Raw genomic sequence first — 24,629 nt, forward strand, 5'->3', positions numbered from 1 at the left:
AGCTGCCAGTGGGCACTGAATATCCATCAATCTGCCTTGTCCGTCAAGGTTCCATATGAGCGTGCACGGTCCGTTTCTAGGCTCTTTAATCTGGTGACCTACTTTTTCTGTCCCTATGTCAGTAGTGAGTGATGGCACCAATTACTATGACTTCGTAAGCCTTGAACTCTGATAGGGCAATTTCCTTCCGTTACTCCCCACAAACGTCTGAATTCTAGACCGCTTGTGAGATGAAGACTCCGTGGGGGTTTAACGGGAATCGAATGGGAATTGTTGATTGACTTGAGAGACGCGTGTCTCTTTACGGTGTTTGGTCTTCCCGTCCACGAATTGATATAATCCCGCCATCCACGTGGTTTATTTTCTCGTCGCAGTACTTACGTTCTAGGACTAAATTTCTAAAGTTTTTTTTTTTCTCAACAACTTTGTTATTTTTTCGTTCACTGATGGATTCTGACTAGCCTCCACTGCTGCCTGGCAAATCTTACTCAGCTCCGAGGTCTCAGCCCAAATGTCACCGCCTCCGTGAAGTCTTCCCCCATCGCTGCTGCAACTCAGAGCATTTTTCGGATACTGGTAAGAGCAAATCTTTCCCGACTGCTTCTCGGATGCCAGAGATCGTGTTAGCTCTCTGAGCGTTGACTCCTGCAGCCTTCAAGGCAACTTTTTGGCATCAGTTGGTGTTACTACCCCCATTTAAGAAAAAATGAGCTTCATGTGATTTAAGAAAAAATGAGCTTCATGTGATAAGGCCGGGACACAGATCCAGGCAGCACGGCTCCGGGGTCCACCTCTACCCGGGTTGTGCCCCCTGGAAAGCCGTTGTATTACCTACTGAAATGGTTTCCTTGTCTCATCCACACGTCCCGGAGCAAAGGCTCTGAGAGAGTGCACCGCACCAGCCACGTAGAAGGTGCTGGCTGGCAGACGGTGAGGAATAAAGCAGACATTAAAGAAAGTCCACGCCAGTAAACATAAAGGTACAGATTGTGGTGAGTGTGCACGGTGTGGGGGTAGAGGGTTGGGGGGTGGGGAAGGCAAGGGGGGAAATTCTGAGAAGGACAAAGCAGGAGGGTGCTGGCAGGAGGCTCGCAGAGGCAGGAGGGGTCTGGGGGACCTCCTTAGGTGGGGGTCACGGGAAAAGTCACCGGCCTGACTTAGGATGTGTTGTTTTAGGTCCTGCTGTGCGTCCAGGCGGGAAAGGTTGGAAATGCGATGCGGGGCTCCAGCACCAGGGCGGGATGAGACCCGGCCTGACCACTAAGGGGCAGGCTGGGGTTCAAGCCCAGGCTGGGTGCGACTCACCAGCAGAAAGCTGCCGGATGAGGCCAGCCTGCGGGGGAGAAGGGAGGGAAGGAGGCAGTGAGGAGGCCGTATTGTCTGCACCTTGGTCTCCAGCGCCCCAGCCAGGGGCCCAGCACACAACAGGCGCTGAGTAAGTGTTTTCAGGAGAGAGAATGTTCGAAGGGCCCTTCCACCGGAGACCCCCTGCCCCGCCGGCCGCCGTCCCCTCTGTAACTTGGCAACAGCAGCCTGGGTCAGGCGGGAGCCGCAGGCGGCTGGTGTCCGCTGGAGGGCGAAAGGCGCTCGGCCCTCGGGGACCTTAGCGCCGCCTCCTCGGCGATCGCTGCAGAGCGCGGGATGCGCTGGGTCGGGGAGGGCGCGCGGAGCGGGGGAGGGGTCCTGAGCCCAGCGCAGCGCGGACGCGGCCGGGAGGCCAGGGTGACCTGCGGGCGCAAGGCCGGCGGCGAGGAGGGCGCGGGGACGTCTCCGCCAGAGACCCTTCTGGAGTGCGGGAGGCGGGGGCGGGAGTAACCGGCAAAGGAGGGAGCGGCCGGGGCGTCAGTTCCGAGGGACCCAGGGGCTTGCGAGGACTTTCCGTCTGGGAGCCCCGCGGAGACCAGGAGGCTGCAGGTGGCCCTGGGGACGGGGGCTCACGCCAAAGCCGGCACCACGAACGACCTATCGCCCCTGGTCGGCAGCCCCGCGCGCGCCTCTGTCCTGGGCGGCGCAGGCAAGGCTTGGAGAGCCGGCGGGTGCTCGGGCCCAGGACGCTCCCGGGCGGGGTTGGCGGAGTTGGGGGCCGGCGCGCCCCACCGACCCCGCGCGGTGGCCCCGCCCCTGGGGCCGCGGGAAGGCCCCGCCACGGGGGCGGGGTTGGCACTGCCCCCCCCTCCCCTTCCCGCTGCGGCCCCTTCTTAAGCCCTCGGGTCGCTGGCTGCCGTCACTCGCCTCTCCCGCCGCCTCCCTCCTGCGTTATGGCCTCGGCGGCGCGCACCTATGTCTCCAGGTTCAAGTCCTTCGTGATCTTGTTCCTCACCCCGCTCCTGCTGCTGCCACTCGTCATTCTGATGCCCGCCAAGGTCAGTTGCGTCTCCCCGCAGCCCCGCCGACCCCCTGCGCCCTGCGCGGGCCGCGGGCACCGACCCGGGAGCACAGAGCTGGAGCGCGGGGATCCCCGGGCGCGCACTCTGGCGGGAGCTCCGGGGGCCAGATGGGAGGTGCCCACAAACAATGTCAAGGGGCACGGAGACCCCAGGGCGCAGAAACCCGCAAGCCAGCTGGGATCCTGCCACACAGGCTGTCCATGGGCTCAGCCCCTGGCTCGGAATCTCCCTCCACTTCACCCTCAAGTGTCGCCCGCACCCACGGGGAGCCTGGGCGCCTGTGTACCCCCACCCCCTCTTAGCAAGTGAGGAATTCGCAGCTGTGGGGGGCTCCCTAGGCCAGTCAGGGACGCTCGCAAAACGATCACCCCTGAGTGGATCCCGAAGGGCTGTTTTTGCCTCTCCCTAGCCCTTCTCTGAGCCTCAGTTTCCCTCTCAGTGATGCACATTTCTTCCCTGCTCCGAGGCCGGGAAGCCGCCGGCTGAGAGGCTGGTCAGAGTTGGCCTGCGGCTCCGGGCAGGAGGCGGGCGCGTTCCCAGGCTCACGCCTTGGGTGGCACGACCCAGGGCTTCGGGGAAGCCGCGGCCCTTACCCGGCTGCCCAGCGCTCAGGGAGGGAGGCCTGGATGAATGGCCTTGGCCGCAGGGCGGGGGCGGGCCGGGAGCCCTGGCCGCTGGGCCGTGGAAGCCCGTTTGGCAGAGGCCCGAAGCCCTTTGAAGCCTTTTGTGGCTGCTGGCTGCTCCTTCCTCCATCCCTCTTTGAGCGCCTTCACTCTGAGCCCAGACAGGAAACCTCCGGTTCCCCACCCCCACCAGGGGGCAGGTTCAGGGGAACAGAGGAGCTCTTTAGGGGGTGCCCCGGGAGCCAAGGAGGTAGGGGGGCTGGGCTGGGAGTTCGGGGAGCCCACCCGCGACAGATTTCACTTCCACCACCGCCTTCTCTGTGCGACTTTACCCAAGAGCCCGCACTTTCTGGGCCTTGGTTTTCTCATCTCTACAATGGGCGAGGAGGTGTGCTTCTGACGCTTTCGGACTTTGGGCACCACAAGCGGACGATGCCAGTTCCTAGGATGGGGGAGGGACGCCGGAAGGACCCTTGGGTGGGCTGCGCGTGACCCTGGACCGGCCAAGGGCCTCAGATCCAACCGTGGGGGGCCCTTCAGTGCCGCACCAGCTGCAAGAAGCCGTATTTTCTCGTAGACGGCGAGGGAGCCAGGCAGGAAAGCTGGCCTTTCCTCTGTGCTGGCAGGGAGTGAAGTTCCTGGGAGGGTGACAGCAGCTTGGCCGACCTTCCTGCTCAGAGAGAGCGTGGCTGAGACCCCACCCCCCCACTCTCCCCCCCCCCCACACCTCTACACGCCGGCATGAGCGCACACAGGGGGGTCCTGATGGGACCCTCAACTCGGGGTGTGTATGCACATCAGCAACCCGCCCTGGGAGCGAGGATCAGGCGAGGAAGGGGAGACCCTCGTGAGAGGCGTCCTACAGGCAGCCTTCCGTGCTGTCCCCTCCCCCCCCCCCCCCCCCCCCCCCCCCCCGGCGTCCGGACCCTGTGTTCTTGTTCCCTCCCGTGTGCATCTTGTTTTGGTCACCAGCAAAGAGCTCGCTGCCCCGCCCCCACAGCACCCCCTCATGCAAGGAACCCAGGTGCACCTGTGGGGGACAGGGCTTCCGGGAAGGCGGCGGGCGGGCGGTCAGCAGCGTGGGTGGCCGTCCCCGTCCCCGAGCCTGCGGAAGCGGCTCCCAGGCAGCCACTCTCTGCTGGTGCCCGGCCCTCTCCCTGGCTTTGCTCTTTTTCCACCTTGATCCTTCCTGGCTTCATCTCTGCTCCACTTCTTGGGAGTTTTCTCTGGGTCCTTCCCCGAGAAGGTTGCTCTTTAACAAAATAAACAGTATGTTCATCCTATTGTTTGTTTTGTTAAAATTATTAAATAATTCTTTTTTTTTAAAGTTTTTTTTTATGTTTATTTTTGAGACAGACAGAGAGAGAGAGAGAGGGAGACAGAGCACGAGCAGGGGAGGGGCAGAGAGAGGGGGAGAGAATCCCAAGCAGGCTCCACAGTGTCAGCCCAGAGCCGGATGCGGGGCTCGAACCCACCAACCGCGAGATCACCACCTGAGCCAAAACTAAGAGTTGGACGCTCAACCGACTGAGCCACCCAGGTGCCCCAAAATTATTTAAAAATTCTTAATTGCAAGGTCTGTTACATATAATATGAACATGAAAACACCCTTAAGTGCCCTAACACACACCCACGCACAGATGTGCTCTCACCCACGTTTCCCCGTTAAGCACCGTGTCACAGACACCCTTGCTTGTTAATTAGTTTCATAATGAGCCATGGTTTTATTCACTTGTGCATCGGGCAGACGGCTGTTGACCCGCTGCGTGCTGGGCACTGCCCTGTGACTCCCACTGTCCACCTTTCTCTCACAATTAAGCTCCCTTCCAGACGCATTCCCAGCGGGTTATATTTGGTGCCTCCAGGGACCGGGCCGTGAAAAGTGGTTACACGTGTCACGTTGCTGAGTTTAGACGACATGAGTCACACCCAGCCCTCTCTGCACACCGGACGTTAATGGGTGCTCTTGGCTGGGCACGAGCCGGGAGAGGGCCAGGCTGGGAGTGGCGGGGGATGTATCCGCGACCTTGCTGAGCATTGCTACGGCAGGATGATGACGAAGAGAAGGATTTGGGGACAGCGTTGCTGTTTTTAAAGTCTCTACAACGTACCTCCTTATTGTCCGCCACTGGAGGGGATCATTCCTAGCCTCCCCCCGCCATGGAACCAAGGTCCAGACACATCAGGGACCCTGAAGGCCAGACAGTGGCAGACAGTAGACAGGGATCGGGTCTGTCTAGCACCAAAGCCTGGGCTTCTAACGGCGCTGCCGTCCTACCTTGAACCTTGCGACTCCAACCAGCATTGACCCCTGCAGGCCCCGGGCCCCGGGACGTCTGGCAAAGTCTGGGGACATTTTTACGATCACCCCTGGAGAGGGCCCTTTCTACCGGCGTCTAGTGGGGGCAGAGGCCACGGGTGCTGCGTCTACAGCTCAAGGCTGGCTCGGTCCCCCGCAGAACCGCTGGTCCCCACGCGGCAGTGGCCGGGCCGTCGGGCAGTGCCCTGGGGTGCTCCTGGGAGGCCGAAGGAAGTTTATTTTTTATGACTGGCAACACCGTCCAGATGGAGAATTTCCAGGTCTTGGTGCAATGTTTCCTGCACACAGTAGGTGGTCTCCTGGGTGACGAGAAAGTGACCGTGCACAGGTGCATCTGCTGTCAGGTGGACGGCTCAGGCTCGGCTGGTCTGTCCCCGCATTGGTACTCGGCCAGCGGCCCCTGAGTGTCAGCTGGTGCTGGGTGCTGAGGACAGAGTGACCCACGGGCTTGGGCTCTGCCCCCAAGCTGGTCGTTGTTGGGTGTGTGTGCTGGGTGGGGGCCAGCCGTGACAGCCCAGGGTGCGAGCTGCTGGGGACACAGGGTGGGTGGGGCGGGGGAGGGGCCGGGGAGAACCCCGGAGCTGTGCAGCCAGCGGTTCCTCCGGGGGGGGGGGGCGGGTAGCATGTGTGCAAGAGAAAAGTGGTGACAGTCACCGCCAGAGAAGTTCAGGGTACAGGGCGGGGGGGGGGGGGGGCGGTGTCTGTAGGGCCTGCTCCTCACAGGGGGTCTCCTGAGCCCTGCTGAGGCATTTGGGTTTTGTCCTGAAGGCAACAGAAGGCTTTTAAATGGGGGATGCCCTGAACAGATTCGCAGATTGGGAGAGGGAGCCACCGTGTGCGGGGCCGGACGTGGGAAGGTCAGAAGGGTGCAGGGGGGCGGTGGCACGGTGAGGGGCAGGGGCGGCCGGTGTGGCTGACTCGGGGGAAGGGCCGGGAGGGGGGAGAGGGCGGTCTGGGTGGGCACCCCAAATGCCAGCCTAGGGAGGCGGGCCAGTTCATCCCCGTCCCCGGAGGCGATGGGGCCGAGGCCCCAAGTCCTACAGCCGGTGAGCGGCCGGCCTCCAGCTCGTGCCAGAACCAGGCCTGTCTCACCGCAAAGCCGAGGCCCCGGGGGCTACGCGGCTAACGGCACCGACGGACGGTTCGCCCAGGGTTAGACTCCACTCGGAAGCTCTAGGCCTTTGTGACGGGAGGTGCTGATGAGAAAGCCCAGTGATAAAAACAAGCCTGAATACCCTGCACCAGTGGTTCTCTGCATGGGCTGGTTGGCAGCTAGTTTCCGGGAGCAGGCGCTCCGGGCAGCCCTTTGGGACGGGAATGAGAAGCCGAAGCAGGAGTTGGGGCGAGCGGGTCCCCTGGAGAACGTGGGGCGGTCCCGACCTCCCGTGCCGGGCCGAGAAGAAACACTTCCTCCACGGCAGGGGGCCAGGATCCCCGTCGCATCTGCTGTTGTGAGAGTGACCGGCGCGTTACTAAACAGGTGCAGATCTTCCTGGACTTGGGACGGGGCTGTGTCCCCGTCAACCCACGGCCAGTGGAAGGTATCTAGGCGGAGAAAGCATTCAGCCCCTGCCGTGGCGCCTGGAGCTCGCCAGCCGGCCCCGCAGTCGGGCACCAGCCTCTCCGACCTAAAGTGTTGAACGTCTTGTGCAATTCGTGGAGTGCAGTCCCAAGAGTGACAACCAGGAGGCCCGTGGGGGCGCAGAACGGTTGTTCTGAGCTGAGGCCGCTGTCGCCAGGGTCACAGAGGAGGCCGGCCGCTCGCGCGGAGCCCGGGGAATTGTAAATACGGATCCTACTTCGTGTGGCCACGCTGGCACCTTGGAGGGTCGAAAAACCGTTAGGTCAAACCGTGGGAAGCCAGGGACCTCTGTATTCTGTCCTCGTCCTTGATGTCGTCGTCCTCCTCCTCCCCCCTCTTCCTCCACGCCCCCTCTCTTAATCTGTCCTGCACAGGTGCGAGGGCTTGCCCAGGACCCAGCTGGGAGGCAGGGGCACGAGGTCCTGGGTCCCCTCGGGTCCTGGGCTGGGGAGGCCGTGCCAGTGGGGCGGCCCGAGGGCAGGCCCTCTGACTACGGCAGCCTGCTCCGGCTGTGCCCGCAGCCGCTGGCGGGGAGGGGGGTGCCTGGTGGGGGAAGGGGCCACCAGGTGCCGAGGCCTCAGGGCTGCTCCTTCAGTTCGTCAGGTGTGCCTACGTCATCATCCTCATGGCCGTGTACTGGTGCACGGAGGTCATCCCCCTGGCCGTCACCTCCCTCATGCCGGCCTTGCTCTTCCCGCTCTTGAAGATTCTGGACTCCAAGCAGGTGAGCGCCCCCGGGGGCCCCCGGCGGCATGCTGCGTCTGCCCCGTGGCGCACTCCCCGAGCCCCTGTCGGAGCTGCCCGGCCCCCTGGGGACCCGACGTGTCTGGCCCGCGGACGGACCTCCTGACCTTCCGTCCCCACTCGGGCGGCCCGGCCTGCTGGCCGGTCCCGGGGCCGGGGTGGCCCTAATGGGCCCCGTGCTGTCCTCCAGGTGTGTATCCAGTACATGAAGGACACCAACATGCTGTTCTTGGGCGGCCTCATCATGGCCGTGGCCGTGGAGCGCTGGAATCTGCACAAGAGGATAGCCCTGCGCACGCTCCTGTGGGTGGGGGCCAAGCCAGCACAGTGAGCGCTCTCTCGCTCTCTCTCTCTCTCTCTCTCTCTCTCTCTCTTGGCACAGGGCTCTGCACGGCCAGGCCGGGGCGGGACGCGCCACACCAGATGCCCCGCGGGCGAGGGCCGGCCGCCAGGGCTTGGCAGGCAGTGGACCCCTGGGTGGGGCGTGTGAGCAGCGGGGAGTAAAGGTCCTCTGAATGCAGAAGAGACTGGGCAGGGAAGGCCCCTGTGTGTTCAGAGGACCTGGGGGAGGGGTTGCAGGTCCTGCAGGGAACCGAGCGGGTGGAGGCTGGATCAAGCAGGAAATGGGCGGGTCAACAGTCCAGTTCAAGGGGAAACAGAAAGGCCGCCCCTCCGAAGCTGGCACATGCACCCCCCCCGCCCCCCGCCGCAGAGAAGCCACTATGTCATTTTCCCCCACCTCACTCAGTACCTCACTTTCTCATGGCTGCAAGGTCCCCCCTGCCCGCCACAGGCCTCTTCCCGCCATCCCATGGAGGTGACGAGAGCGGGACCCCCTGGGTGTGGTGAGAGCACCTGCAGACCCCGGGCGGGCGGAGCACTTGACCCTGACCGCAGCACCTGCCACCTTGCCCTCAGGCTAAAGACTGCTGACGGCCACATGGGGGTCGGACCAGCCTGAGCCTCTAACTGGGGACTCAGGCCGCACCTTTCTCTTGGGGCTCCCTCAGTGAAGGCAGGCCTGTGTCCCTGTGTCTCCAGCCCGGCCTCCGGAGGTAGCAGCTGGTGAATTCCCGGTACATCCCTCCTGGGGAGTCCATGTGCCGGGGTCGTGCCGGGCACTCCCAGACCCCGGCCCCCGATCTGTCACGCTCCATGGAGCTTCTGCAGGGAGCTTCTACGGGGTCAAATGCAGAGCCCCCGCGTAGTCTAGAGGCTTGAATTCTAGAATTCTCAGAATCCTCACTCTCGGGATCCTTGGAGGGTGTGGCTTCTCCACAAGCAGGTGGACCTCGTTCTGGAGTGAGCCGCACAGATTTGCCTTCCAGACCCGGGACGGCCACACACTGGTCTCCACTCCTCCTGGGAGCTCGGGCTCCGGCAGTCCACGGCACTGCCCGTCCTGGGGGGGCTTTTTGTTGAGCCTCCGTGGGGTCTTGACTCATGCAGACGTGGCCTCCTCCTGGCCTCTGCTCTTCTGGGTCCATGGGGCCCACCTGCGTGGACACCTGTTGAACCTCCCTGGATCCTTCCTCGGGCCGGTTGGTGACCTTGGGGAGGGGTCTGGCCCACAGGAGCACGGAGACCACCAGCAGCGGAGTCCCATTCAGCCAACCCCCCCTCCCCCCCAGCCTTCCAGTCCCGGCCCTGGAGCCTCGGGGAAGAATCAGACCCTCCCTGCTCACAGCCAAAGGGGGAGCAGATGTGGGAATGTTCCTCCAGATCCGGCCAGAGACGAATGTCCCAGGGAGGCGGGGGGGGGGGGGGTGGGGGGGGTTGGGGGGGGGGAGGGGATGTGCTGGGCCCTGGTGGCGGGAGCTGGGAGGGAGGCCGCGGAGAAGGCTGTGGTCCGACAGGTTCTCCACGAGGAGCCAGTCTAGACGCTGGGGAAGGTGGGGTGTTACCAGTAAAGGGACATGTTTCCAGAACAGTCTGTGGTCCTGGTCCACTGCCGAGTGGAGGGGGCAGAGGGCGTGGATGGAGAGGGGGGCAGGCTCCCACCCCTGAGGGCTGGCCGCCCAGCCTGGTCACTCTGGGGCCAGCTCTCCCCACTGGGCCGGCTCCACCTGGACGTTGGCGCTCACTTGCTGGATGGGAGCCCCTTACAGCTGTGATTGGGTCTGAGGCTCTCGGTGACCCCGTAGCCGGCACAGGGGTGTCAGAATGTTTGTGGGGAGGGTTGTGGGGGGAGGCACTATAGCTGTGACCCCCTCCGATACCATCTGGTCTCACACCGGCTTCTACGCCTCGGCCCCGGCCCCTGCCACCCCTGCAGGGCCGTCCCGTCCCCCGCTGGCTCCCGAGGGGGGGGCCGGGGGAACCTGTGGCCTCCCTCCCCTCCCCGCCTCTGCAGGCTGATGCTGGGAACCTCCCTCCCTGCCACCCCCCCCCCCCCCACAGGCTGATGCTGGGCTTCATGGGCGTCACGGCCTTTCTCTCCATGTGGATCAGCAACACGGCCACCACGGCCATGATGGTGCCCATCGTGGAGGCCATGTTACAGCAGATGGAGACCGCCGGCTCCGCCGAGGCCGGCCTGGGGGCCCTGGAGCTGGCAGACAAGGGCAGGGCCGGCCAGCTGCCAGGTGAGCCCCGGCCCGGGTGCCCCTCACCCCTGCCCGCACCTGCCCCTGCCCGGGGGGGCCTCTGCTCCCACAGGCATCGGGGGGCGGGGGGAGGCCCCGGGGCGGGCCAGAGAGCGCCCATCTCATTCATTCTCTGCCGCGTTCACTGCACGTCCCCGGGGTGGGGGGGGCGATGGCCTTGTCGCCGGGCCCCGGGCCGGGTTCCGGCTACAGAGGTGCACAGACACGCTCCCCGGGGACGGCAGAGCCCGGCAGGCCGGGTAGGGAGGCCCCCGGCGAGGCTCATCTGACCCAGGGATGCCTCGGCCGGACGCCGAGGGAGCGCTGGAGAGGGACGGGCCTTGCGGGGAGAGAGGGCCCTGAGGTGGATTCGGAGGGCTGTCCCTGTCCCCCAGCGGAGGGAACAGCTTGAGCAGGGACAGGGCACCAGGAGAGAAGGGCATGTGTGAAGCTGCCGGATTTGTGTGGAGCTGAGCTCCTGGAAGGAGGTGGAGGCTGGCCGCAGGGGCCCGGGACAAGGTCAGGCGCTGGAGCTCAGCCTGCCGCGTGCCCCCCACAGGGAGCCAAGTGACCTTCGAAGGGCCCCCCGAGGGGCTGCGGGCCGACCGCGACCGGAGGAGCGTGCGCAAGGCCATGACCCTGTGCGTGTGCTACGCGGCCAGCATCGGAGGGACCGCCACACTGACAGGGACGGGGCCCAACGTGGTGCTCCTGGGCCAGATGCACGAGTGAGTCACGGGCCTGCCTTCTGGGGACATAAGGAGGGCCCGGGGCCGGGGGGCCCCCAGCTCTCCTTCCTTCTCAGCTGGGGCCGGGGCCGGGGCCGGGGCCGGGGCCGGACAGCCCTGCACCTGCTCGAGACCCCACAGGCTGGCTTCTGCTCTGGGGCCAGTCCTGCCCTCCTCCCCAGGCTCTCGCTCCGACGGGAATGCACCCTGAATACGGAGCTGAAGTCGAGGGAAACGACAGTGTGGCGCGAGAGGCCGGGTCCCCGTCAAACTTGCAGAAAACAGACACAGAAGCCCCCTCGCAGCGGGCTCGATGCGTTAACAACCCCGGCTGTTAACGGTGGTGCCCTATGGGAGGGTCACAGGTCAGGTTACTTGTTGCCTCTAAGCGCCCTTGAAGGGGCTGCAGAAAAACCACAGGGCTGGTGGGCACGTTCCCGCCCTGGCCACAAAGGGACACAGGCCTTGAGGAATCTCATCCTGGGCCCTGCTGGTGCGGGTGGGGCTGGGATCACCGAGTGAGGGGCCCTGACGGGCAGCTACCCGCTGGACCAGGCCAGCAGGCAGGACAGCTGGGAGGCGGGAAGGAGCCTAGCCCTTCCTTGAGGCCCAACACGCAGACTGTTTTGATCTTTGAGGACCTTCTATAATGATGGCCTTACCATTCTCCCCGGAGTTCCTCTGGGAAAGGCAGCTGAGTGGGGAAGGCTGTGTCTAAGGGAGCCGGTGCCTGGGGGCAGAGGGCCGGCCGCCGCAGAAGTGACCCTCCGCCAGCCCCAGGAGGATCGGGAGGGTGGCTTTCCCAGGGCCCCCCCGCTCCCCCACCTCATCTGTGGAGCCCTGAAGCTGTTGGCCGGCTCCTGTGTGTAGGCGAGGCCCTGACTTTTGCGAGGTCCCCAGGGGGGCCCGGATGCTCAGGCAGGGCGGTCAGCCACCCCCCCGGTCTTGTTCTGTGTGTGGCGAGGCCCGGTCTCAGCGTCCACCCTGGGGCCACCGTGCACAGCTCTGTGTCTCTCCCTTCAGGTTGTTTCCGGACAGCAAAGACCTGGTGAACTTCGCCTCCTGGTTTGGCTTTGCCTTTCCGAACATGCTGGTGATGCTGTTGCTGGCCTGGCTGTGGCTCCAGTGCGTCTATATGAGGTTCAGGTGAGCGGGTCCGGTGCGTCCGTACGAGGCTCAGGCAAGCCCGTCTGGCCGGGGGTTAGGGCTTCAACATGCGAACGTGGGGGACACAGCGGAGTCCATAAGAGCCCCTCTTGGGGAGGCCGAGGGTTACTGCCCTTGACTGCCACGAGGCCCGGTACAGCCAGGCGTCAGGGGCGCCAGCCCGAGCTGGGGGGCTGCCTGAGGCCCCGAGGCCCACTGAGTTCCTGGCAGAGAGAGCAGGGGGCGCTGGGCTGGCCCCGAGGCCACAGGGGCACTGCCAGCGTCAGGGGATGTCATGTCAGGAACCCCAGCTGTGGCCCCCCAGCCTGGCGAGGCTTCTGCCGCCCTTCTGAGGAGGGCGTCCGCCTGTTTCTGCGTTCTGGGCTGCCGTGCCCACACTGCCAGCCCGCGGCTCCAGCCCCGTGGTCCTTGCTAACCCAATGCGGAGCCTGGTGGGTGGGCAGCTCCCCGGAGCCTCGCCAGGACAGCTTTTCCCACTCAGCCCGGATGGTGGGAGCAGCAGGCCGTGCCTGGAGCGTTTCGGGTCCCGGGGGCCCCTGCCCAGGCTTCCTAGATGCCCTCACCGGATCAGGGGTAGCACCTGCCTCTTGCGGTGCCCTCATCCGGGTCCCGCATCTGAATGGTCGTGGGGATCAACCTCAGGTCGTGGGGCACGACCTCAGGGAGGCTGCCTCCAGCCTCCTCTAGGAAGCTCGTCCGGGAAGCTGCCTTCCGAGTTCACGAGTTCACGTCCAGCCCTGGGGTCCACAGGCCCCCAGCACTAACGGGACATCACAGCCGGCTCGTACCCGGCTTTCCTGAGCAGGCTATCCCCGGGGCCAGGGATGGGGGTTCCTCTGCGCACCTTCCCCGGCGATGCCCTTGGGGGTCCGAGGGCCTCCCCGCCCTGGCTCTGCAGCACTGGGTCAGGGGCTCTGTGGCGGCCATTTTACAGGACCCCGCACCCCCCGGCCCGGGTCTCCCACGGGCAGCCCAACCCACCCGCCGGCATCGGGTGCCAGCCCGGCAGCCGCCAGATTAGCCCTGAGCCGGGAGCGAACCGCTTCATGTCAGGGAGGGGGCGTCTGGGAGGCGTGGCGGCAACGGCTGGGGGCCGGCATGGACACCCACCTGCCCGAGGGAGTCCCATCTGCAGCCGCCGTGGAGTCGGTGCCGGACGTGTGGCATCGGACACGAGTCGGGCAGCTGAGAGCACCGAGTGGCCCCTTATCCTGGGAGCCGGCGTCACGAGAACAGCTCACAGACTGGCCCTTGGTGCCGATTCCGTGCACCCCTGCCCTCCCGGGAAGTGTGCCCCAGCGGTCAGGAGGCGCTCCCGCCAGGGAGGGCTCTCCGGGGACAGTCCTGTTGGCCTCGCCCAGTGCCTTCAGGCTGACGGGGGCTGGAATGCCCGAAGAATCCCGTGGGCCCGTGTCCGGGGCCCTGTGGCCCTGGCCGGCCCTTCCCACGGCTGAGGTACCCTTACAGCTGCCCAGGGATCCCTCCTCCTCCTTGTCCCTCATGCCAGCACCTCCGGGGGAGGTCCTGCAGGGCGCACTGTGGTGGCCGTGGCCACAGGCTCCCAGGGAGCCCCCTCCGGCTCTGGGGGCGCCCTGGGCCACGCGCTGGGCACACCTAACAGAGACTTTCCCGCCCTGTGCCCTGCGGGGGAGGGCCGGCAGGTGAGGGCCGCCGTGGGCGACAGGCAGCGCCGTCTGACTGTCCGTCCGGCCTCGCCGCCTTCTGTCTCTGCACCTCCAGTTTTAAGGCGTCCTGGGGCTGCGGGCTGGAGAGCAGGCATCACGAGAAGGCCGTGTATGAGCTGCTGTGGCAGGAGTACAGGAAGCTGGGGCCGTTCTCCTTCGCCGAGGCCAATGTCCTGCTCTGCTTCCTCCTGCTGGTCGGCCTGTGGTTCTCCCGGGACCCCGGCTTCATGCCCGGCTGGGTGTCGCTGGCCTGGGAGGAGGGCGAGACAAAGTAAGTTACGGGTTCCCCGGCCCCGCGCGTGACTTCTGCAGCGCTGCCTTGGTTCACGGCTGGTTCTCTTCTCCCCAGTCCTCGCGACAGGCCCGCAGACAGTTCCTGCTGGCCAGGCAGGGTGGCCGGGATGTGACGGAGAGAGATTTGCTGAGCCCGGAGCTCTAGCTTCCAAACTTCTGTTCTGCCGTCTTTCCTCCCTCTGAAAGCAGACGGAGTCTGGGGTCCAGGGCCTCTTTGGCCCGGAGGATGTGTGCTGCCTCCCTCCAGGTTGAGCTGTTCTGTGGCCAGAAGGAAGCAAGGTTGAGAAACACCCGTGTCCCAGACAAGGCAGGCCATGCGGGCAGGCGGACAGCTGCCTGTGGCCACCTGTGGCATTTGAAGGCTCTTGAGTTATCACCAAAGCCCTCGTGGGCACCCTGGTGAACCCAGGATTCCAGAGTCTGATGAGCAGAGGTCATGAGGCTCGTCCACGAAGCAGCACAGACCGAGAGGGAAGCCAGTGGCTGAGGGTCACCCAGCTGGGGGCAGAGCTGGGCAGAGATGTGGACATCCTGGTTTCTAGCCAGGGTTCCGTCTACACGGCCCTTAGGGCTCCAGTCCTCACGCTCGGCTGAGCCTGTAGACGCAGAGCAGGCTCGTCGAGTGGTGATGGTCCCAAAACTGAGCTGGGCACGTCCGTGTGCTCTCTCTGCTAGGTACGCGTCTGACGCCACCGTGGCCACCTTTGTGGCCACCTTGCTGTTCGTAGTGCCTTCGCAGAGGCCCCAGTTCAACTTCCGTGGCCAGACGGAGGAGGGTAAGGGCCCCGGGAGCGTTCGTCAGGCCTTCCCTGGGGACTGTTTTCTGCAAATTCTTCTCTTGTGCCCTCCAAACGTTTGAAACCTTGGCAATATTATAAGAGAACCGACAGACGTTTCCAATTTCCTGCAAGGCCATCCGTGCTTTTTCCGGTTTCTCTCCTCCAGTCTTTGCTGGGATGCATGTGTGTTACACGGGCCACTCAGATTCCGTTTCTCGGTTGTTTGGGTTTTCGTGTCTTTACGGTATGATCACTTCCTGTTAATGCCACAGGCTTCACGTCCATTTTCTCTAATTACGGCATCGTAGTGCATCGACGGGCGGAACTGTTCTCTCTTGTGGAACGTTCTGGCCATTTGGAATTTTCCGTTGCTATCAATTAGCGTTTTCAGGTGCATAGGTGTTTCTTCTTTTTCTAAAATTTTTTTAATGTTTTTATTTATTTTTGAGACAGAGGGAGACAGAGCATGAGCAGGGGAGGGCAGAGAGAGAGGGAGGCACAGAATCGAAGCAGGCTCCAGGCTCCGGGCTGTCAGCACAGAGCCCGACGTGGGGCTTGAACCACGAACTGTGAGATCATGACCTGAGCCAAAGTCGGACGCTTAACCGACTAAGCCACCCAGGCGCCCCTAGGTGTTTCTTCTTTAGGATAAATTTCCAGGAGTCGTGTTATTGTAAGGGTATATATGCCAAATGGCTTTTCAAAAAGATTGGGCCAATGCGTATGCTCCCCAGGAGTGGGTGACAGCGTTACCCAGCATTTTTCACCAGCACTGGGTGTGGCGTTCATTGTGAGTTTCAGCTGATGTGAAACCTCGCTCTGGGAGGGCGTCCCTGGTCCACACAGGCTTTGATTCCCCTGGAATCGATCTCTTTTGCTTCCCGCTGCTGCTCTGGCTTGTGTATGTGTGTCTTTTATTGTTTCTTCCCAGAAAGGAAAGCTCCATTTTATCCCCCTGCGCTGCTGACCTGGAAGGTGACCCAGGAGAAAGTGCCCTGGGGCATCGTGCTGCTGCTGGGGGGCGGCTTCGCACTGGCCAAAGGATGTGAGGTAACGCCCCCGGCTGCCGGCTGCCAGGGCCCCTCTTGCACAAGACGGCGTCAGAGACCTGAGGTGTCCCTCTGCCCACACCCCTGCTCTGTGCTCTGTGGCTCTGTGTCTGCTCCGCAGAACTGCATGCGTCTTGAGGACAGGGGACTCTGTCTCGTCACCGAGAGGCCCTGCAACACAGGCAGTGCCTGGAAGAGAGAAAGTGCTCTTTGAAAAATTGCAGAAACGGGTGAATAAGTGACCAAGAGAATAAGTTAACCAAGAGAGGCAGGGGACGCTGTGAGGGCTGCCCCGGGGGTTGGCGATAATGATCTCTGCTTTGATTTGTTCTGGGAGGTCTTTCTTTCGAGTCCCTGTGACCACTTCCACCACTACACCTGGTTCTTTTACTTGATGAGTTCCTTGTTGATACAGTTGACATTTAAGCATTTTTCTCTACATAGGTATGTAGCAGCACAGAAGGAGAGGACTGGCGTTTAGGAGAAAACACACACAAATGAAACTTTCTTATTTCTATTCCTCCCCAGTAGGGAAGAAGTAAGGTTGAGGGAGAGATGAGCCAGCTTCGTGCTGATATCCATCCACCCATCCAACTGTCCGTCCATCCATCCACCTGTCCATCCATCCATCCGTCCGTTTTTCCTTCCTTCCTTCCTTCCTTCCATCCCTCCAACTGGCTGTCTGTCCATCCATCCATCCATCCATCTTTTTCCATCCCTCCATCCCTGCATCCCTCCCTCCCTCCAACTGTCTGTCTGTCCATCCATCTATCCATCCATTCATCCATCTGTCCATCTGCCATCCATCCGTCCATCCATCCATCCTTCTTTCTGTCCATCTGTCCATCCACCCATCATCCATCTACCCATCCATCCACCCATCTATTTTTCCTTCCATCCATCCAACTATCTGTCCATCCATCCATCCATTTATCCATCCGTCCATCCATCCATCCATCCATCCATCCACCCTTCCATCTGTCCATCTGTCCATCCATCCATCCATCCATCCAGGAATAGAATGTCATGGACAAATTTGGCCTATCTTATTTCTGCTGTTCCCTCAGCATCTAGAATAGAGCCCAGTGCATAGCAAGGACATAAATATCTTTTGGATGAACAAATGCATTCATCGGGTCACCTCATCCATCCATCTGTTATCTCCCATTCATTCATTCCTTCATTCATTCATCCATCAAACATTCCCTTTATGTCCCTGTTAAATCAGTGTGAGCATTACAGAGGAGATTGGTATATGTCCCTGCTTTTGGGGCCTTTGCAGCCTGGCGAGGGGGACGTATCTGGAAAAGCATGTCAGGGAGAAGTGACACTTGAGTGAAGGCGGAAGTGTGCCGTTTCTAGTGCAGGAGCAGCAGAAGAGGAGGCTGGTGCAGCCACTCTGCCGGGGGTTACAACAGAGAGAGTGAACTTACTGTGAAGACAGTGGGTGACCACTGAAGGGTGGTGGCCGCGGCGAATCAGTCAGATCTGCACTTGGGAAAACACCCTGAGGTCGAGTAGACCTAGCAGGGAGGCGTTGAGGGAGATCCAGCAGGCGCCCCATACAGTCGGTCGTCCGACCCAGTCTCAGAGCGTGAGGCCCCGTGAGCTATTCTCTCCTGAGACTCGCTCCTGCTCTAAATCCCCAGTGTCTGCCTCGGATCCCTCTCCTGAGCGTGGAGAGCTACCGGGGGCTGAGAGGAGATGGTGATGAGGAGCTCTGGGTGACTGGGTAGCTGAGTGGGCATAAGGAAGAAGGGGACAGGGACCCCAGGGCGGTGTCCAGCTTCCCAGGGTGGGCGGCAGGTGTATGGGAGCCCTGGGGAGCAGACTCTGGGCCAGAGAGAGTGAATTCAGGTAGAGGCATGTTGAGTGTCACTGGGCCAAAATTCAGTTATAGACCAGCTGGGCTGGAAACGGATTTAGGAGACAGCAGGGCGAGGGTGGGGATTGAGGGTGTGGCCTCGTGGAGCCCACCCGTGGCTCTTATGCAGAGAGAGAGTCAGACTTGCAGGAGGGGCTGAGCTCCCGGGCCCACAGCCTTCGGTGACTGCCCCCCCACCCCCCCCCCCCCGCCTCTGCTTTCAAGGCCTCGGGGCTGTCGGAATGGATGGGGGAGCAGATGGAACCCTTGCACTCTGTGCCCCCGGCGGCCATCACCTTGATCCTGTCCCTGCTTGTTGCCGTGTTCACCGAGTGCACGAGCAATGTGGCCACCACGACCCTATTCCTGCCCATCTTCGCCTCCATGGTGAGTGACCCACCAGGAAGGGGACCCTTAGCCGTCATGGCACAAGAAGCCGCCAAGCTGGGACCGTGTCTTGGGTCCCTGAAGGCACGGAGCCCAAACACGTTTTGCAGGCCTGGGCCTCTGAGCCTCTGATGACCCTCGGTCTCTGTCCTCGGGTCCTCCGCGGTCCCCAAAGTGCACAGCAAGAACCAGGCCCTCAAAATCCATTTATAAATGTGGCTGGTTATTTCTCAAGCTGAGGAGACAGGATTTGCGGGCCAGTGTCATGGGGGTGTTGGAGGGTCTGGAGCATGTAGCCCGGGGTGTGCACGAGGGTGGCCGGGCGGGGCCGCCAGGAAGAGAGCCTGGGGGACTGGGTCTTGGGGAGGCGGGAGGGAGAGGACGGTCAGGGCGGGGGCGGGGGGCGGTGCCAGGCTAGAGGTCTGTGCTGTGGGCAAGCATGTGCGAGCCGGAACTCGGGAGGAGGCAGGGCACGGAGAGGCTGTGATCTCTTACGCTTCCTTCCAACGCCCATCGCACGGCGGTCCTGACCTCAGGGTGGTGCAGCAGGAGGCTGGGCTGGCGGTCGGAGGACCTGGGTCCAAGCTGTGGTTAGGGCCAAGTAAGAGGGGGGCCGTGGAAATCTTCTGTGGGCAACAGCCCGAGCCTGGGAGAGACCGTGGTTGTCACCCTGGAGTCAGGAGTCTGAGCCAAGAGCTCAGGATTCAAGTCAGTAGATTTCCACTCTGTGCCCCGGCGTCCGCGTGTATGGAAGTAAAACCCAGTGGTTTTGTCCTTCCGTTCCGGGCAGGGATGAAAATGTTGGAACTCGGTTCCCCTAAGCAGGCTGCTGGGCCAGCACTTGAGCGCCCCCCGTCCCTGGGAAAGGCCTCCAGCCCAGAGCCAGACAAATGGAGGTCTTCACCTGGGGGTGTGGCCAGGCCCTTGGAAAACAGGCTTTCCTAGAAGCAGAAGCCCACGGTACCTCTGAGGCCCCCGGAGCCCTGGCCTCAGCACCCACCCCAGGAGAGGGGGCAGGCGGCGACCCCCAAGCTGGGTCACAGAGGCACGTGGGGTGCATACACCATGCACATCCAAGGCCAGGACGAAAGGGGGGTCAGGACACAGACGGGGGCCCTGCCTGGGCCTCTCAGCCCTCCCCAGAGGGCGTGTGCCCGGGCGTGGCCTTTCCTGAGACCTGTTTACCCACAGGAACCCTAACCTGAGGTCCACCCCAGCAATTTCATGTCTGGGAATGTATCTCGGGAAGATCTCCAGAGGTGCTCATTCCAGAACAACCCATCACAGAGTTACTTGTTACAAAAATATTTTCATAACAGCAGAGGATTGGGGAGATTAAATATATTCATATGGAATGATACTATCAAGCATGGGCGGGGGATCACAGCTTTGAAGGGTATTTAGAGTTGAAAACATGATACTTACACGTGGCTAACAAATGTCCAGTAACGCCAGACCCTGACCCCCCAGCTTCCATTTCTGTTATTAACGTCTTTTTAAAAATTTTTTAAAATGCTTATTGATTTTTGAGAGAGACAGAGCACGACCGGGGGAGGGGCAGAGAGAGAGGGAGACCCAGAATCCGAAGCAGACTCCAGGCCCCGAGCTGTCAGCATAGAACCCGACTTGGGGCTCGAACTCATGAACCATGAGATCATGATCTGAGCCAAAGTCAGACGCCCAACCGACTGAGCCCAGGTGCCCCTCTGTTATTCATTTCTTAGGTATCTTTCTGGATGTATCACACACACACACACACACACACACACACCACACTCTCTTTTTAAACCAATGGCCTCATTCTGTGGTTCTGCTCTGCACCTGAATTTTGTTTTCCTGTGCTGTCATTCTTCACAGCCCCAAGCTGTCCCCTTGTTTGTAGGTACGTTTTCATTTAAGCAGCCTGCTTCTGCGGCCACCGGCTTAGGGATGAGTCTGTCTCCTGAGTATTTTGCTGATATAATGTTGCACAGGCGTCTGTCGTCACGTGCACATAAATCTGCACGAGGGATCATCGCTAGTTTCGATAGACACGAACAAATATTGTGAGCTATAGCATTCGTCCATTCAGCAAACAGTTAACGAACATCCACTCGGTGCGGGGCGCTGTCTGATGTGGCTGAATTTTAAGCTGTAGAGTAAAAAGCGGTATCGAATTCCGTATGCAAAACGATCCCAGACATGTGTAAGAGCACGCGTGTGCGTAGGTGAGGAGACGCGGGCCCTCTAGGTCCGTGGCAGGACGGACAGCCATGTGCTCACGTGGGCCACGGGGACGTCACGAGATTCGGTGCGGCCTGAGCACCCGGCATGGTCTGTGGCACGTAGCTGGTGCCCAGGAAGTAGGTGTTGAATGGACCGAGGGGGCCTTCGGGAAGGCCTCCCCGGGAGGTGGCTGCGGGTTCAGCCTTCAGGGCCCAGCAAGGTTCTTATCGAGACCCGTGCCAACAGGAAGAGGGGCCGGCGGGACGGAGGCACAGGGCGCATTAGGGGGACGCGTTTCAGAGAGACGGTCCCTGGAGCCTTCGGCGCCTGCGTGTGTGACCCATGGCGCCGTGTTTCTCCCCAGTCACGTTCCATCGGCCTCAACCCGCTGTACGTCATGCTGCCCTGCACCCTGAGCGCGTCCTTTGCCTTCATGCTGCCCGTGGCCACCCCGCCCAATGCCATCGTGTTTGCTTACGGACACCTCAAGGTTTCTGACATGGTAATGCACGACTCCCGGCTGGCGTCAGGGGTACTGACCGGTGACGGCCACGACCCGTGCGTTTGCATGCATGTGCTCCTTTGCTTCTTTTCTGAGACGTTCTCACATTCTGGGGACCGCTCTGCCCCCAGAGGTGGGAGGTGAGGCGTGGAAGCTCTCACCTGGGGAGCCCTCGCTGAGCCCTCGGAAAGGGTGAGGGCGGGGGTCCCGCGAGGCCGTGACGGGCTTCCAAGACCAGCGGGAGCCCGCGAGGACAGTCAGGAGAAGCAGGGAGGGGGCGAGAGAGGCCACCGCCTGGGAGCGGGGGATGTCCTGGACACAAACGCAGACAGAGGACGACCCCCTCCTTTCTGCTTTGGCTCCATCACCTGGGATGGGAGGGGGAGGCCAGAAAGGAAGGCCCTCGTGGTCACAGAGCCTCCGCTGGGCCTCAGGCCGCCTCCCCGAGGCTGTTTCCAAATGCTGGCCTGGGTGTGCAGGTTTCCCGGAGGCTCTGAGCACCGAGGACACCTGCCGACCCACCTTGCTCTGCCTGGGGGCCGGCTGAGCACAGAGCACAGAGCACGGCCCAGGGACGGGAGCCCAGCAGACCAGCCGGTCACGGCTGTTCTGACGGCCCGGCCCACCCGGGGGTGCTGACTCTGACCCGTCTTTTTCCAGGTGAAAACAGGACTCATGATGAACATAATCGGAGTCTTCTGTGTATTTCTGGCTGTCAACACGTGGGGACGGGTCATCTTTGACTTGGACCATTTCCCTGACTGGGCTAACCTGACACACGCGGAGACCTAGGGAGAGCCTCGCGACCCGGCACACCGCCCCCACCCTCCTGAGGACACAAACCTCCCAGCACACCTCCCGGCACAAGTTTGGGGTTCGCTCCCCCAAGCAATCCAGTGATGCCCACAACCCCATGGAGACCCAGCCTGGGGGCTCCATGCAGAGCTGGGGGGGGAGGGCTCTGCAGGGCGGGAGAGGGGGGACCCTCCCAGGGGCCTGCTGTCACTCCTGGGACAGGGATCAGGACACAGGCTCCTGTCCCAGCTCAGCCGCCAGCCGGCCCCAGGCTGGGGTCTGGCGTCATCTAAGGGGGACTCTGATCGCAGCTTGGGAAGCGAGAGAACAGCCTCCAGAGCCTGTCCCTCTTCCGGCGTCTCCTGGGCTCCTCCGCTCCTTCCTGTCACTCGGCAGGGACCACCCGGCCCTGGGACGGCCGCTGGGGTCGGAGCCTCTGGGACCCGTGGGGACCGTGTTGAGGCCACCTGAGGGTGAGGACTTTGGCTGACATTAGCCACCGCACACCGCTGGCTAATCTCCCCTCCTAGCCTCGCCCCGTGTCAGCGGACGACGCGGACCCTTGCGCAGCCCTCCCACACACCCCTTCTGTTGTCCGGGCCCACATATGCTTGGACCCCCGGACCGGGGCCCCCTGCACCCCTGATCCTGCAGGCGGTGAGCCCAGCCTTGGGGGTGCTTTTCCTGACACCCCACGTGGCCGTGGCCGCACTCCACGTACGGGCGGCCGTGGCCCCTTTGGGGCCACCGGTGGGGATCCGGGTGCTCCTGCACCCGCAGGCCCGGCGTGGACACAGCTGCTGACGGCCAAGAGCGGGTCCCCACAGGGTCTTCCTGCCGGAGTTTCAGCTCCCCGCCGTTGACTGGTGGCCACAGAGCTGAGGATAAGCAGTGCTCGGCGGTCCCTGGGCTGACAGCATCTGGTGCCGCCGGGGGCGAGGACGGCAGGGCGGTGCGGGGACCCTCGGGACCTCCACCCCCCGCCCGCCAGCCTCCTTGGCCGCTCTGGAAGCAGAAGCACGTCAGGATCCTTGACGGCATTTTTCAGGGCAGGACACTGTTCAGGACTCAGGGCAACGCCCTCGGGGACCAGGCTCCCGGGAGGGGATCATTCCGGGCCCTGCCCCGCGTGCCTTCCACGGACAGGGGCGCTGGCTCTGGGAGGGGGCAGGTGGGTGAGTGAGCCTTACTGGCCGCCCACCTCCCGTCCCCGGTGCTGCCCCGGGATCTGTACCTGGGTCCCCGTGGCAGCCACATGGGCTGGGCCGGTGTTATCCTCACTTGTCTGTCGAGGACACGGGCTCCGAGGGGCCAAGTCATGTGTCCAAAGTTGCGTCCAGGTTGGCGGCAGTTAGGGCTCCATCTGGACCTTCCACCTTGGTGTCCACTGCTCCCCGTCTGGCCGAGAAGGACCTGGCCCCCAGGGGCCTGTCGAGGACAGTGGGGGGCCACGGGTTTGGGGAAGAGAGTCGCACTGGGGCCCCCACCGCTGCCTCCTCAGAGGCGGGCTCAAGACAGCACGGGGTGTCTGTGTCCGAGGGAGCAAAGTGTCCAGTTGGGGAGAGTGTGAAGATGGCCGGCTGCTCCTCCAAGGTGAGGGGACGTGTCCGTGCCCCTGTCCGGCGGCCCCGAGGGCCTGGGCCCCCCGCCGGCCGGGAGCTGGGACGTTGGCCAGGCCAGAGGGGCCGCTGTGGGTGCGGCCGGTGGACACGCCCAGAGGGTGGTCGTGAGCGAGGTCATGAAGGCCGTCCAGGGGGCCTGGCTGGGGGCTGGGGGCAGGGAGGCTCCAGCTGGTTGACAGGAAGCTGGGTGGGGGCTTCCGGAGAGCAGACCCTCGGGCTGGGGACCCTGACCACAGGCTGCTTCTACACAACTTCTCCTGAAGCCGCGCGCGCCCCATTCTGGCCAGTGCCCGCCAGGACTGCGTTCGGCTGCAAAGTAACCGTCGGGCGTGTGGTGTCCCCGGGACAGGAACTCTGAGGTCGATGGCCCTGGACTCCTGAGCACACGGAGCTTTCACTGTGACGCTTGCCCCTGCGGCCCCTGGCACTGGAGGCAGGAAGAAGGGGGCGTGAGGTCTGCTGCGTCTTCCCCTTTTACCAGGAAAGCAAACGCTTTCTCCGAAGGCCCGAGTCTCCCCTCCAGGGGCTGCCGGCCACAACGTGGCCACAGGCCACCGTTAGGCGGGTCGTGGACCCAGGGCAACTGGAGCGTCATCAGGACGTCAGGAGGCCAGTCGGGACTCCTCTCCCGGGCCTGGGGAGTGGGCCCACGTTTCCTCCACCCACCACAACATCGGGGTTCTGGCAGGAAAACAGTGGGGGTGCTGTTGGGCCACTAACGAACAGGGCTACTCTGGCCCCTCCGAGGGCCCTTCCCCAAGGGACCCACGGCTCCCCTCACCCACCGCCGCCCCCACCCGGTCTTCGCCATTTGCCAGAAGGCCTCTCACACCTCTGCCCCGTCCACATTTTGCCTCTGAGAGGTTCTGCCCAAGACCCTTGTTCTCTCTTCTTGGCACCTGCCTGGACGTTTGGGCCCGAGGTTCACTGAGCACGCGGTCCTGACCGGGACGGCTCTCAGCCTTGCGGCCGGGGACTCACGACCCCACGGGGATCCCGCGCATTGCCCAGGTTGTGCAGTGTCTACCCCCGTCCCCCAGGCTGAGAGCTTCCTCAGGGAAAGGCCCCAGCCTCCCCCGCTGGCAGGGCCACTGAGCCGACGTGTCCCCGGGACGGGTGACCGGTCCCTCCTCCCCACCGTCCGTTCCACGGTGGCCGACGAGGGACAGTGAGTCATCTGCTCTGGGCTCCGAGCAGGGATGAGCTCGGCAGCATGGAGTCCAGCCTCAAAGTGAACACTCGGTGGGCTGCTTGGTGGCTTGTCCTCGGGGAAGTGAAGACCAGACCCAGGACTGTCTGGAGGTCCTGCTC

At 62.8% G+C, this 24,629-nt stretch overlaps 1 protein-coding gene across 2 annotated transcripts; it reads left to right on the top strand.

Moving 5' to 3' along the window:
• The first annotated feature begins 737 nt into the window (after nt 1-737).
• On the top strand, nt 738-24,271 carry SLC13A5 (solute carrier family 13 member 5). 2 transcript variants are annotated; one of them, XM_027047268.2, is made up of 13 exons: nt 738-980; nt 1,177-1,435; nt 7,508-7,636; nt 7,847-7,983; nt 10,057-10,241; nt 10,801-10,969; nt 11,993-12,115; nt 13,877-14,092; nt 14,791-14,891; nt 15,826-15,944; nt 18,033-18,194; nt 20,764-20,901; nt 21,562-24,271. In XM_027047268.2, the coding sequence occupies exons 3-13, from the start codon at nt 7,538-7,540 to the stop codon at nt 21,691-21,693; spliced, it is 1,581 nt and encodes a 526-aa protein (XP_026903069.1). In that variant the 5' UTR covers nt 738-980; nt 1,177-1,435; nt 7,508-7,537; the 3' UTR covers nt 21,694-24,271. The 2 variants fall into 2 exon arrangements, with proteins under 2 accessions (XP_026903069.1, XP_026903068.1); XM_027047267.2 differs by lacking the exons at nt 738-980; nt 1,177-1,435 and adding an exon at nt 1,658-2,363.
• Nucleotides 24,272-24,629: the final 358 nt, after the last annotated feature.

The sequence above is a fragment of the Acinonyx jubatus genome, chromosome E1 (genome assembly GCF_027475565.1).
Source record: "Acinonyx jubatus isolate Ajub_Pintada_27869175 chromosome E1, VMU_Ajub_asm_v1.0, whole genome shotgun sequence".
Lineage (NCBI taxonomy): Eukaryota > Metazoa > Chordata > Mammalia > Carnivora > Felidae > Acinonyx > Acinonyx jubatus.

Bases quoted from the DNA above. Each gene is read 5' to 3' on its own strand.
- SLC13A5 (XM_027047267.2), top strand. From the start codon at position 2,259: ATGGCCTCGGCGGCGCGCACCTATGTCTCCAGGTTCAAGTCCTTCGTG. The intron at 10,242-10,800 runs GTGAGCCCCGGC...TGCCCCCCACAG, and splicing joins CAGGGCCGGCCAGCTGCCAG to GGAGCCAAGTGACCTTCGAA. The intron at 14,093-14,790 runs GTAAGTTACGGG...TCTCTCTGCTAG, and splicing joins TGGGAGGAGGGCGAGACAAA to GTACGCGTCTGACGCCACCG.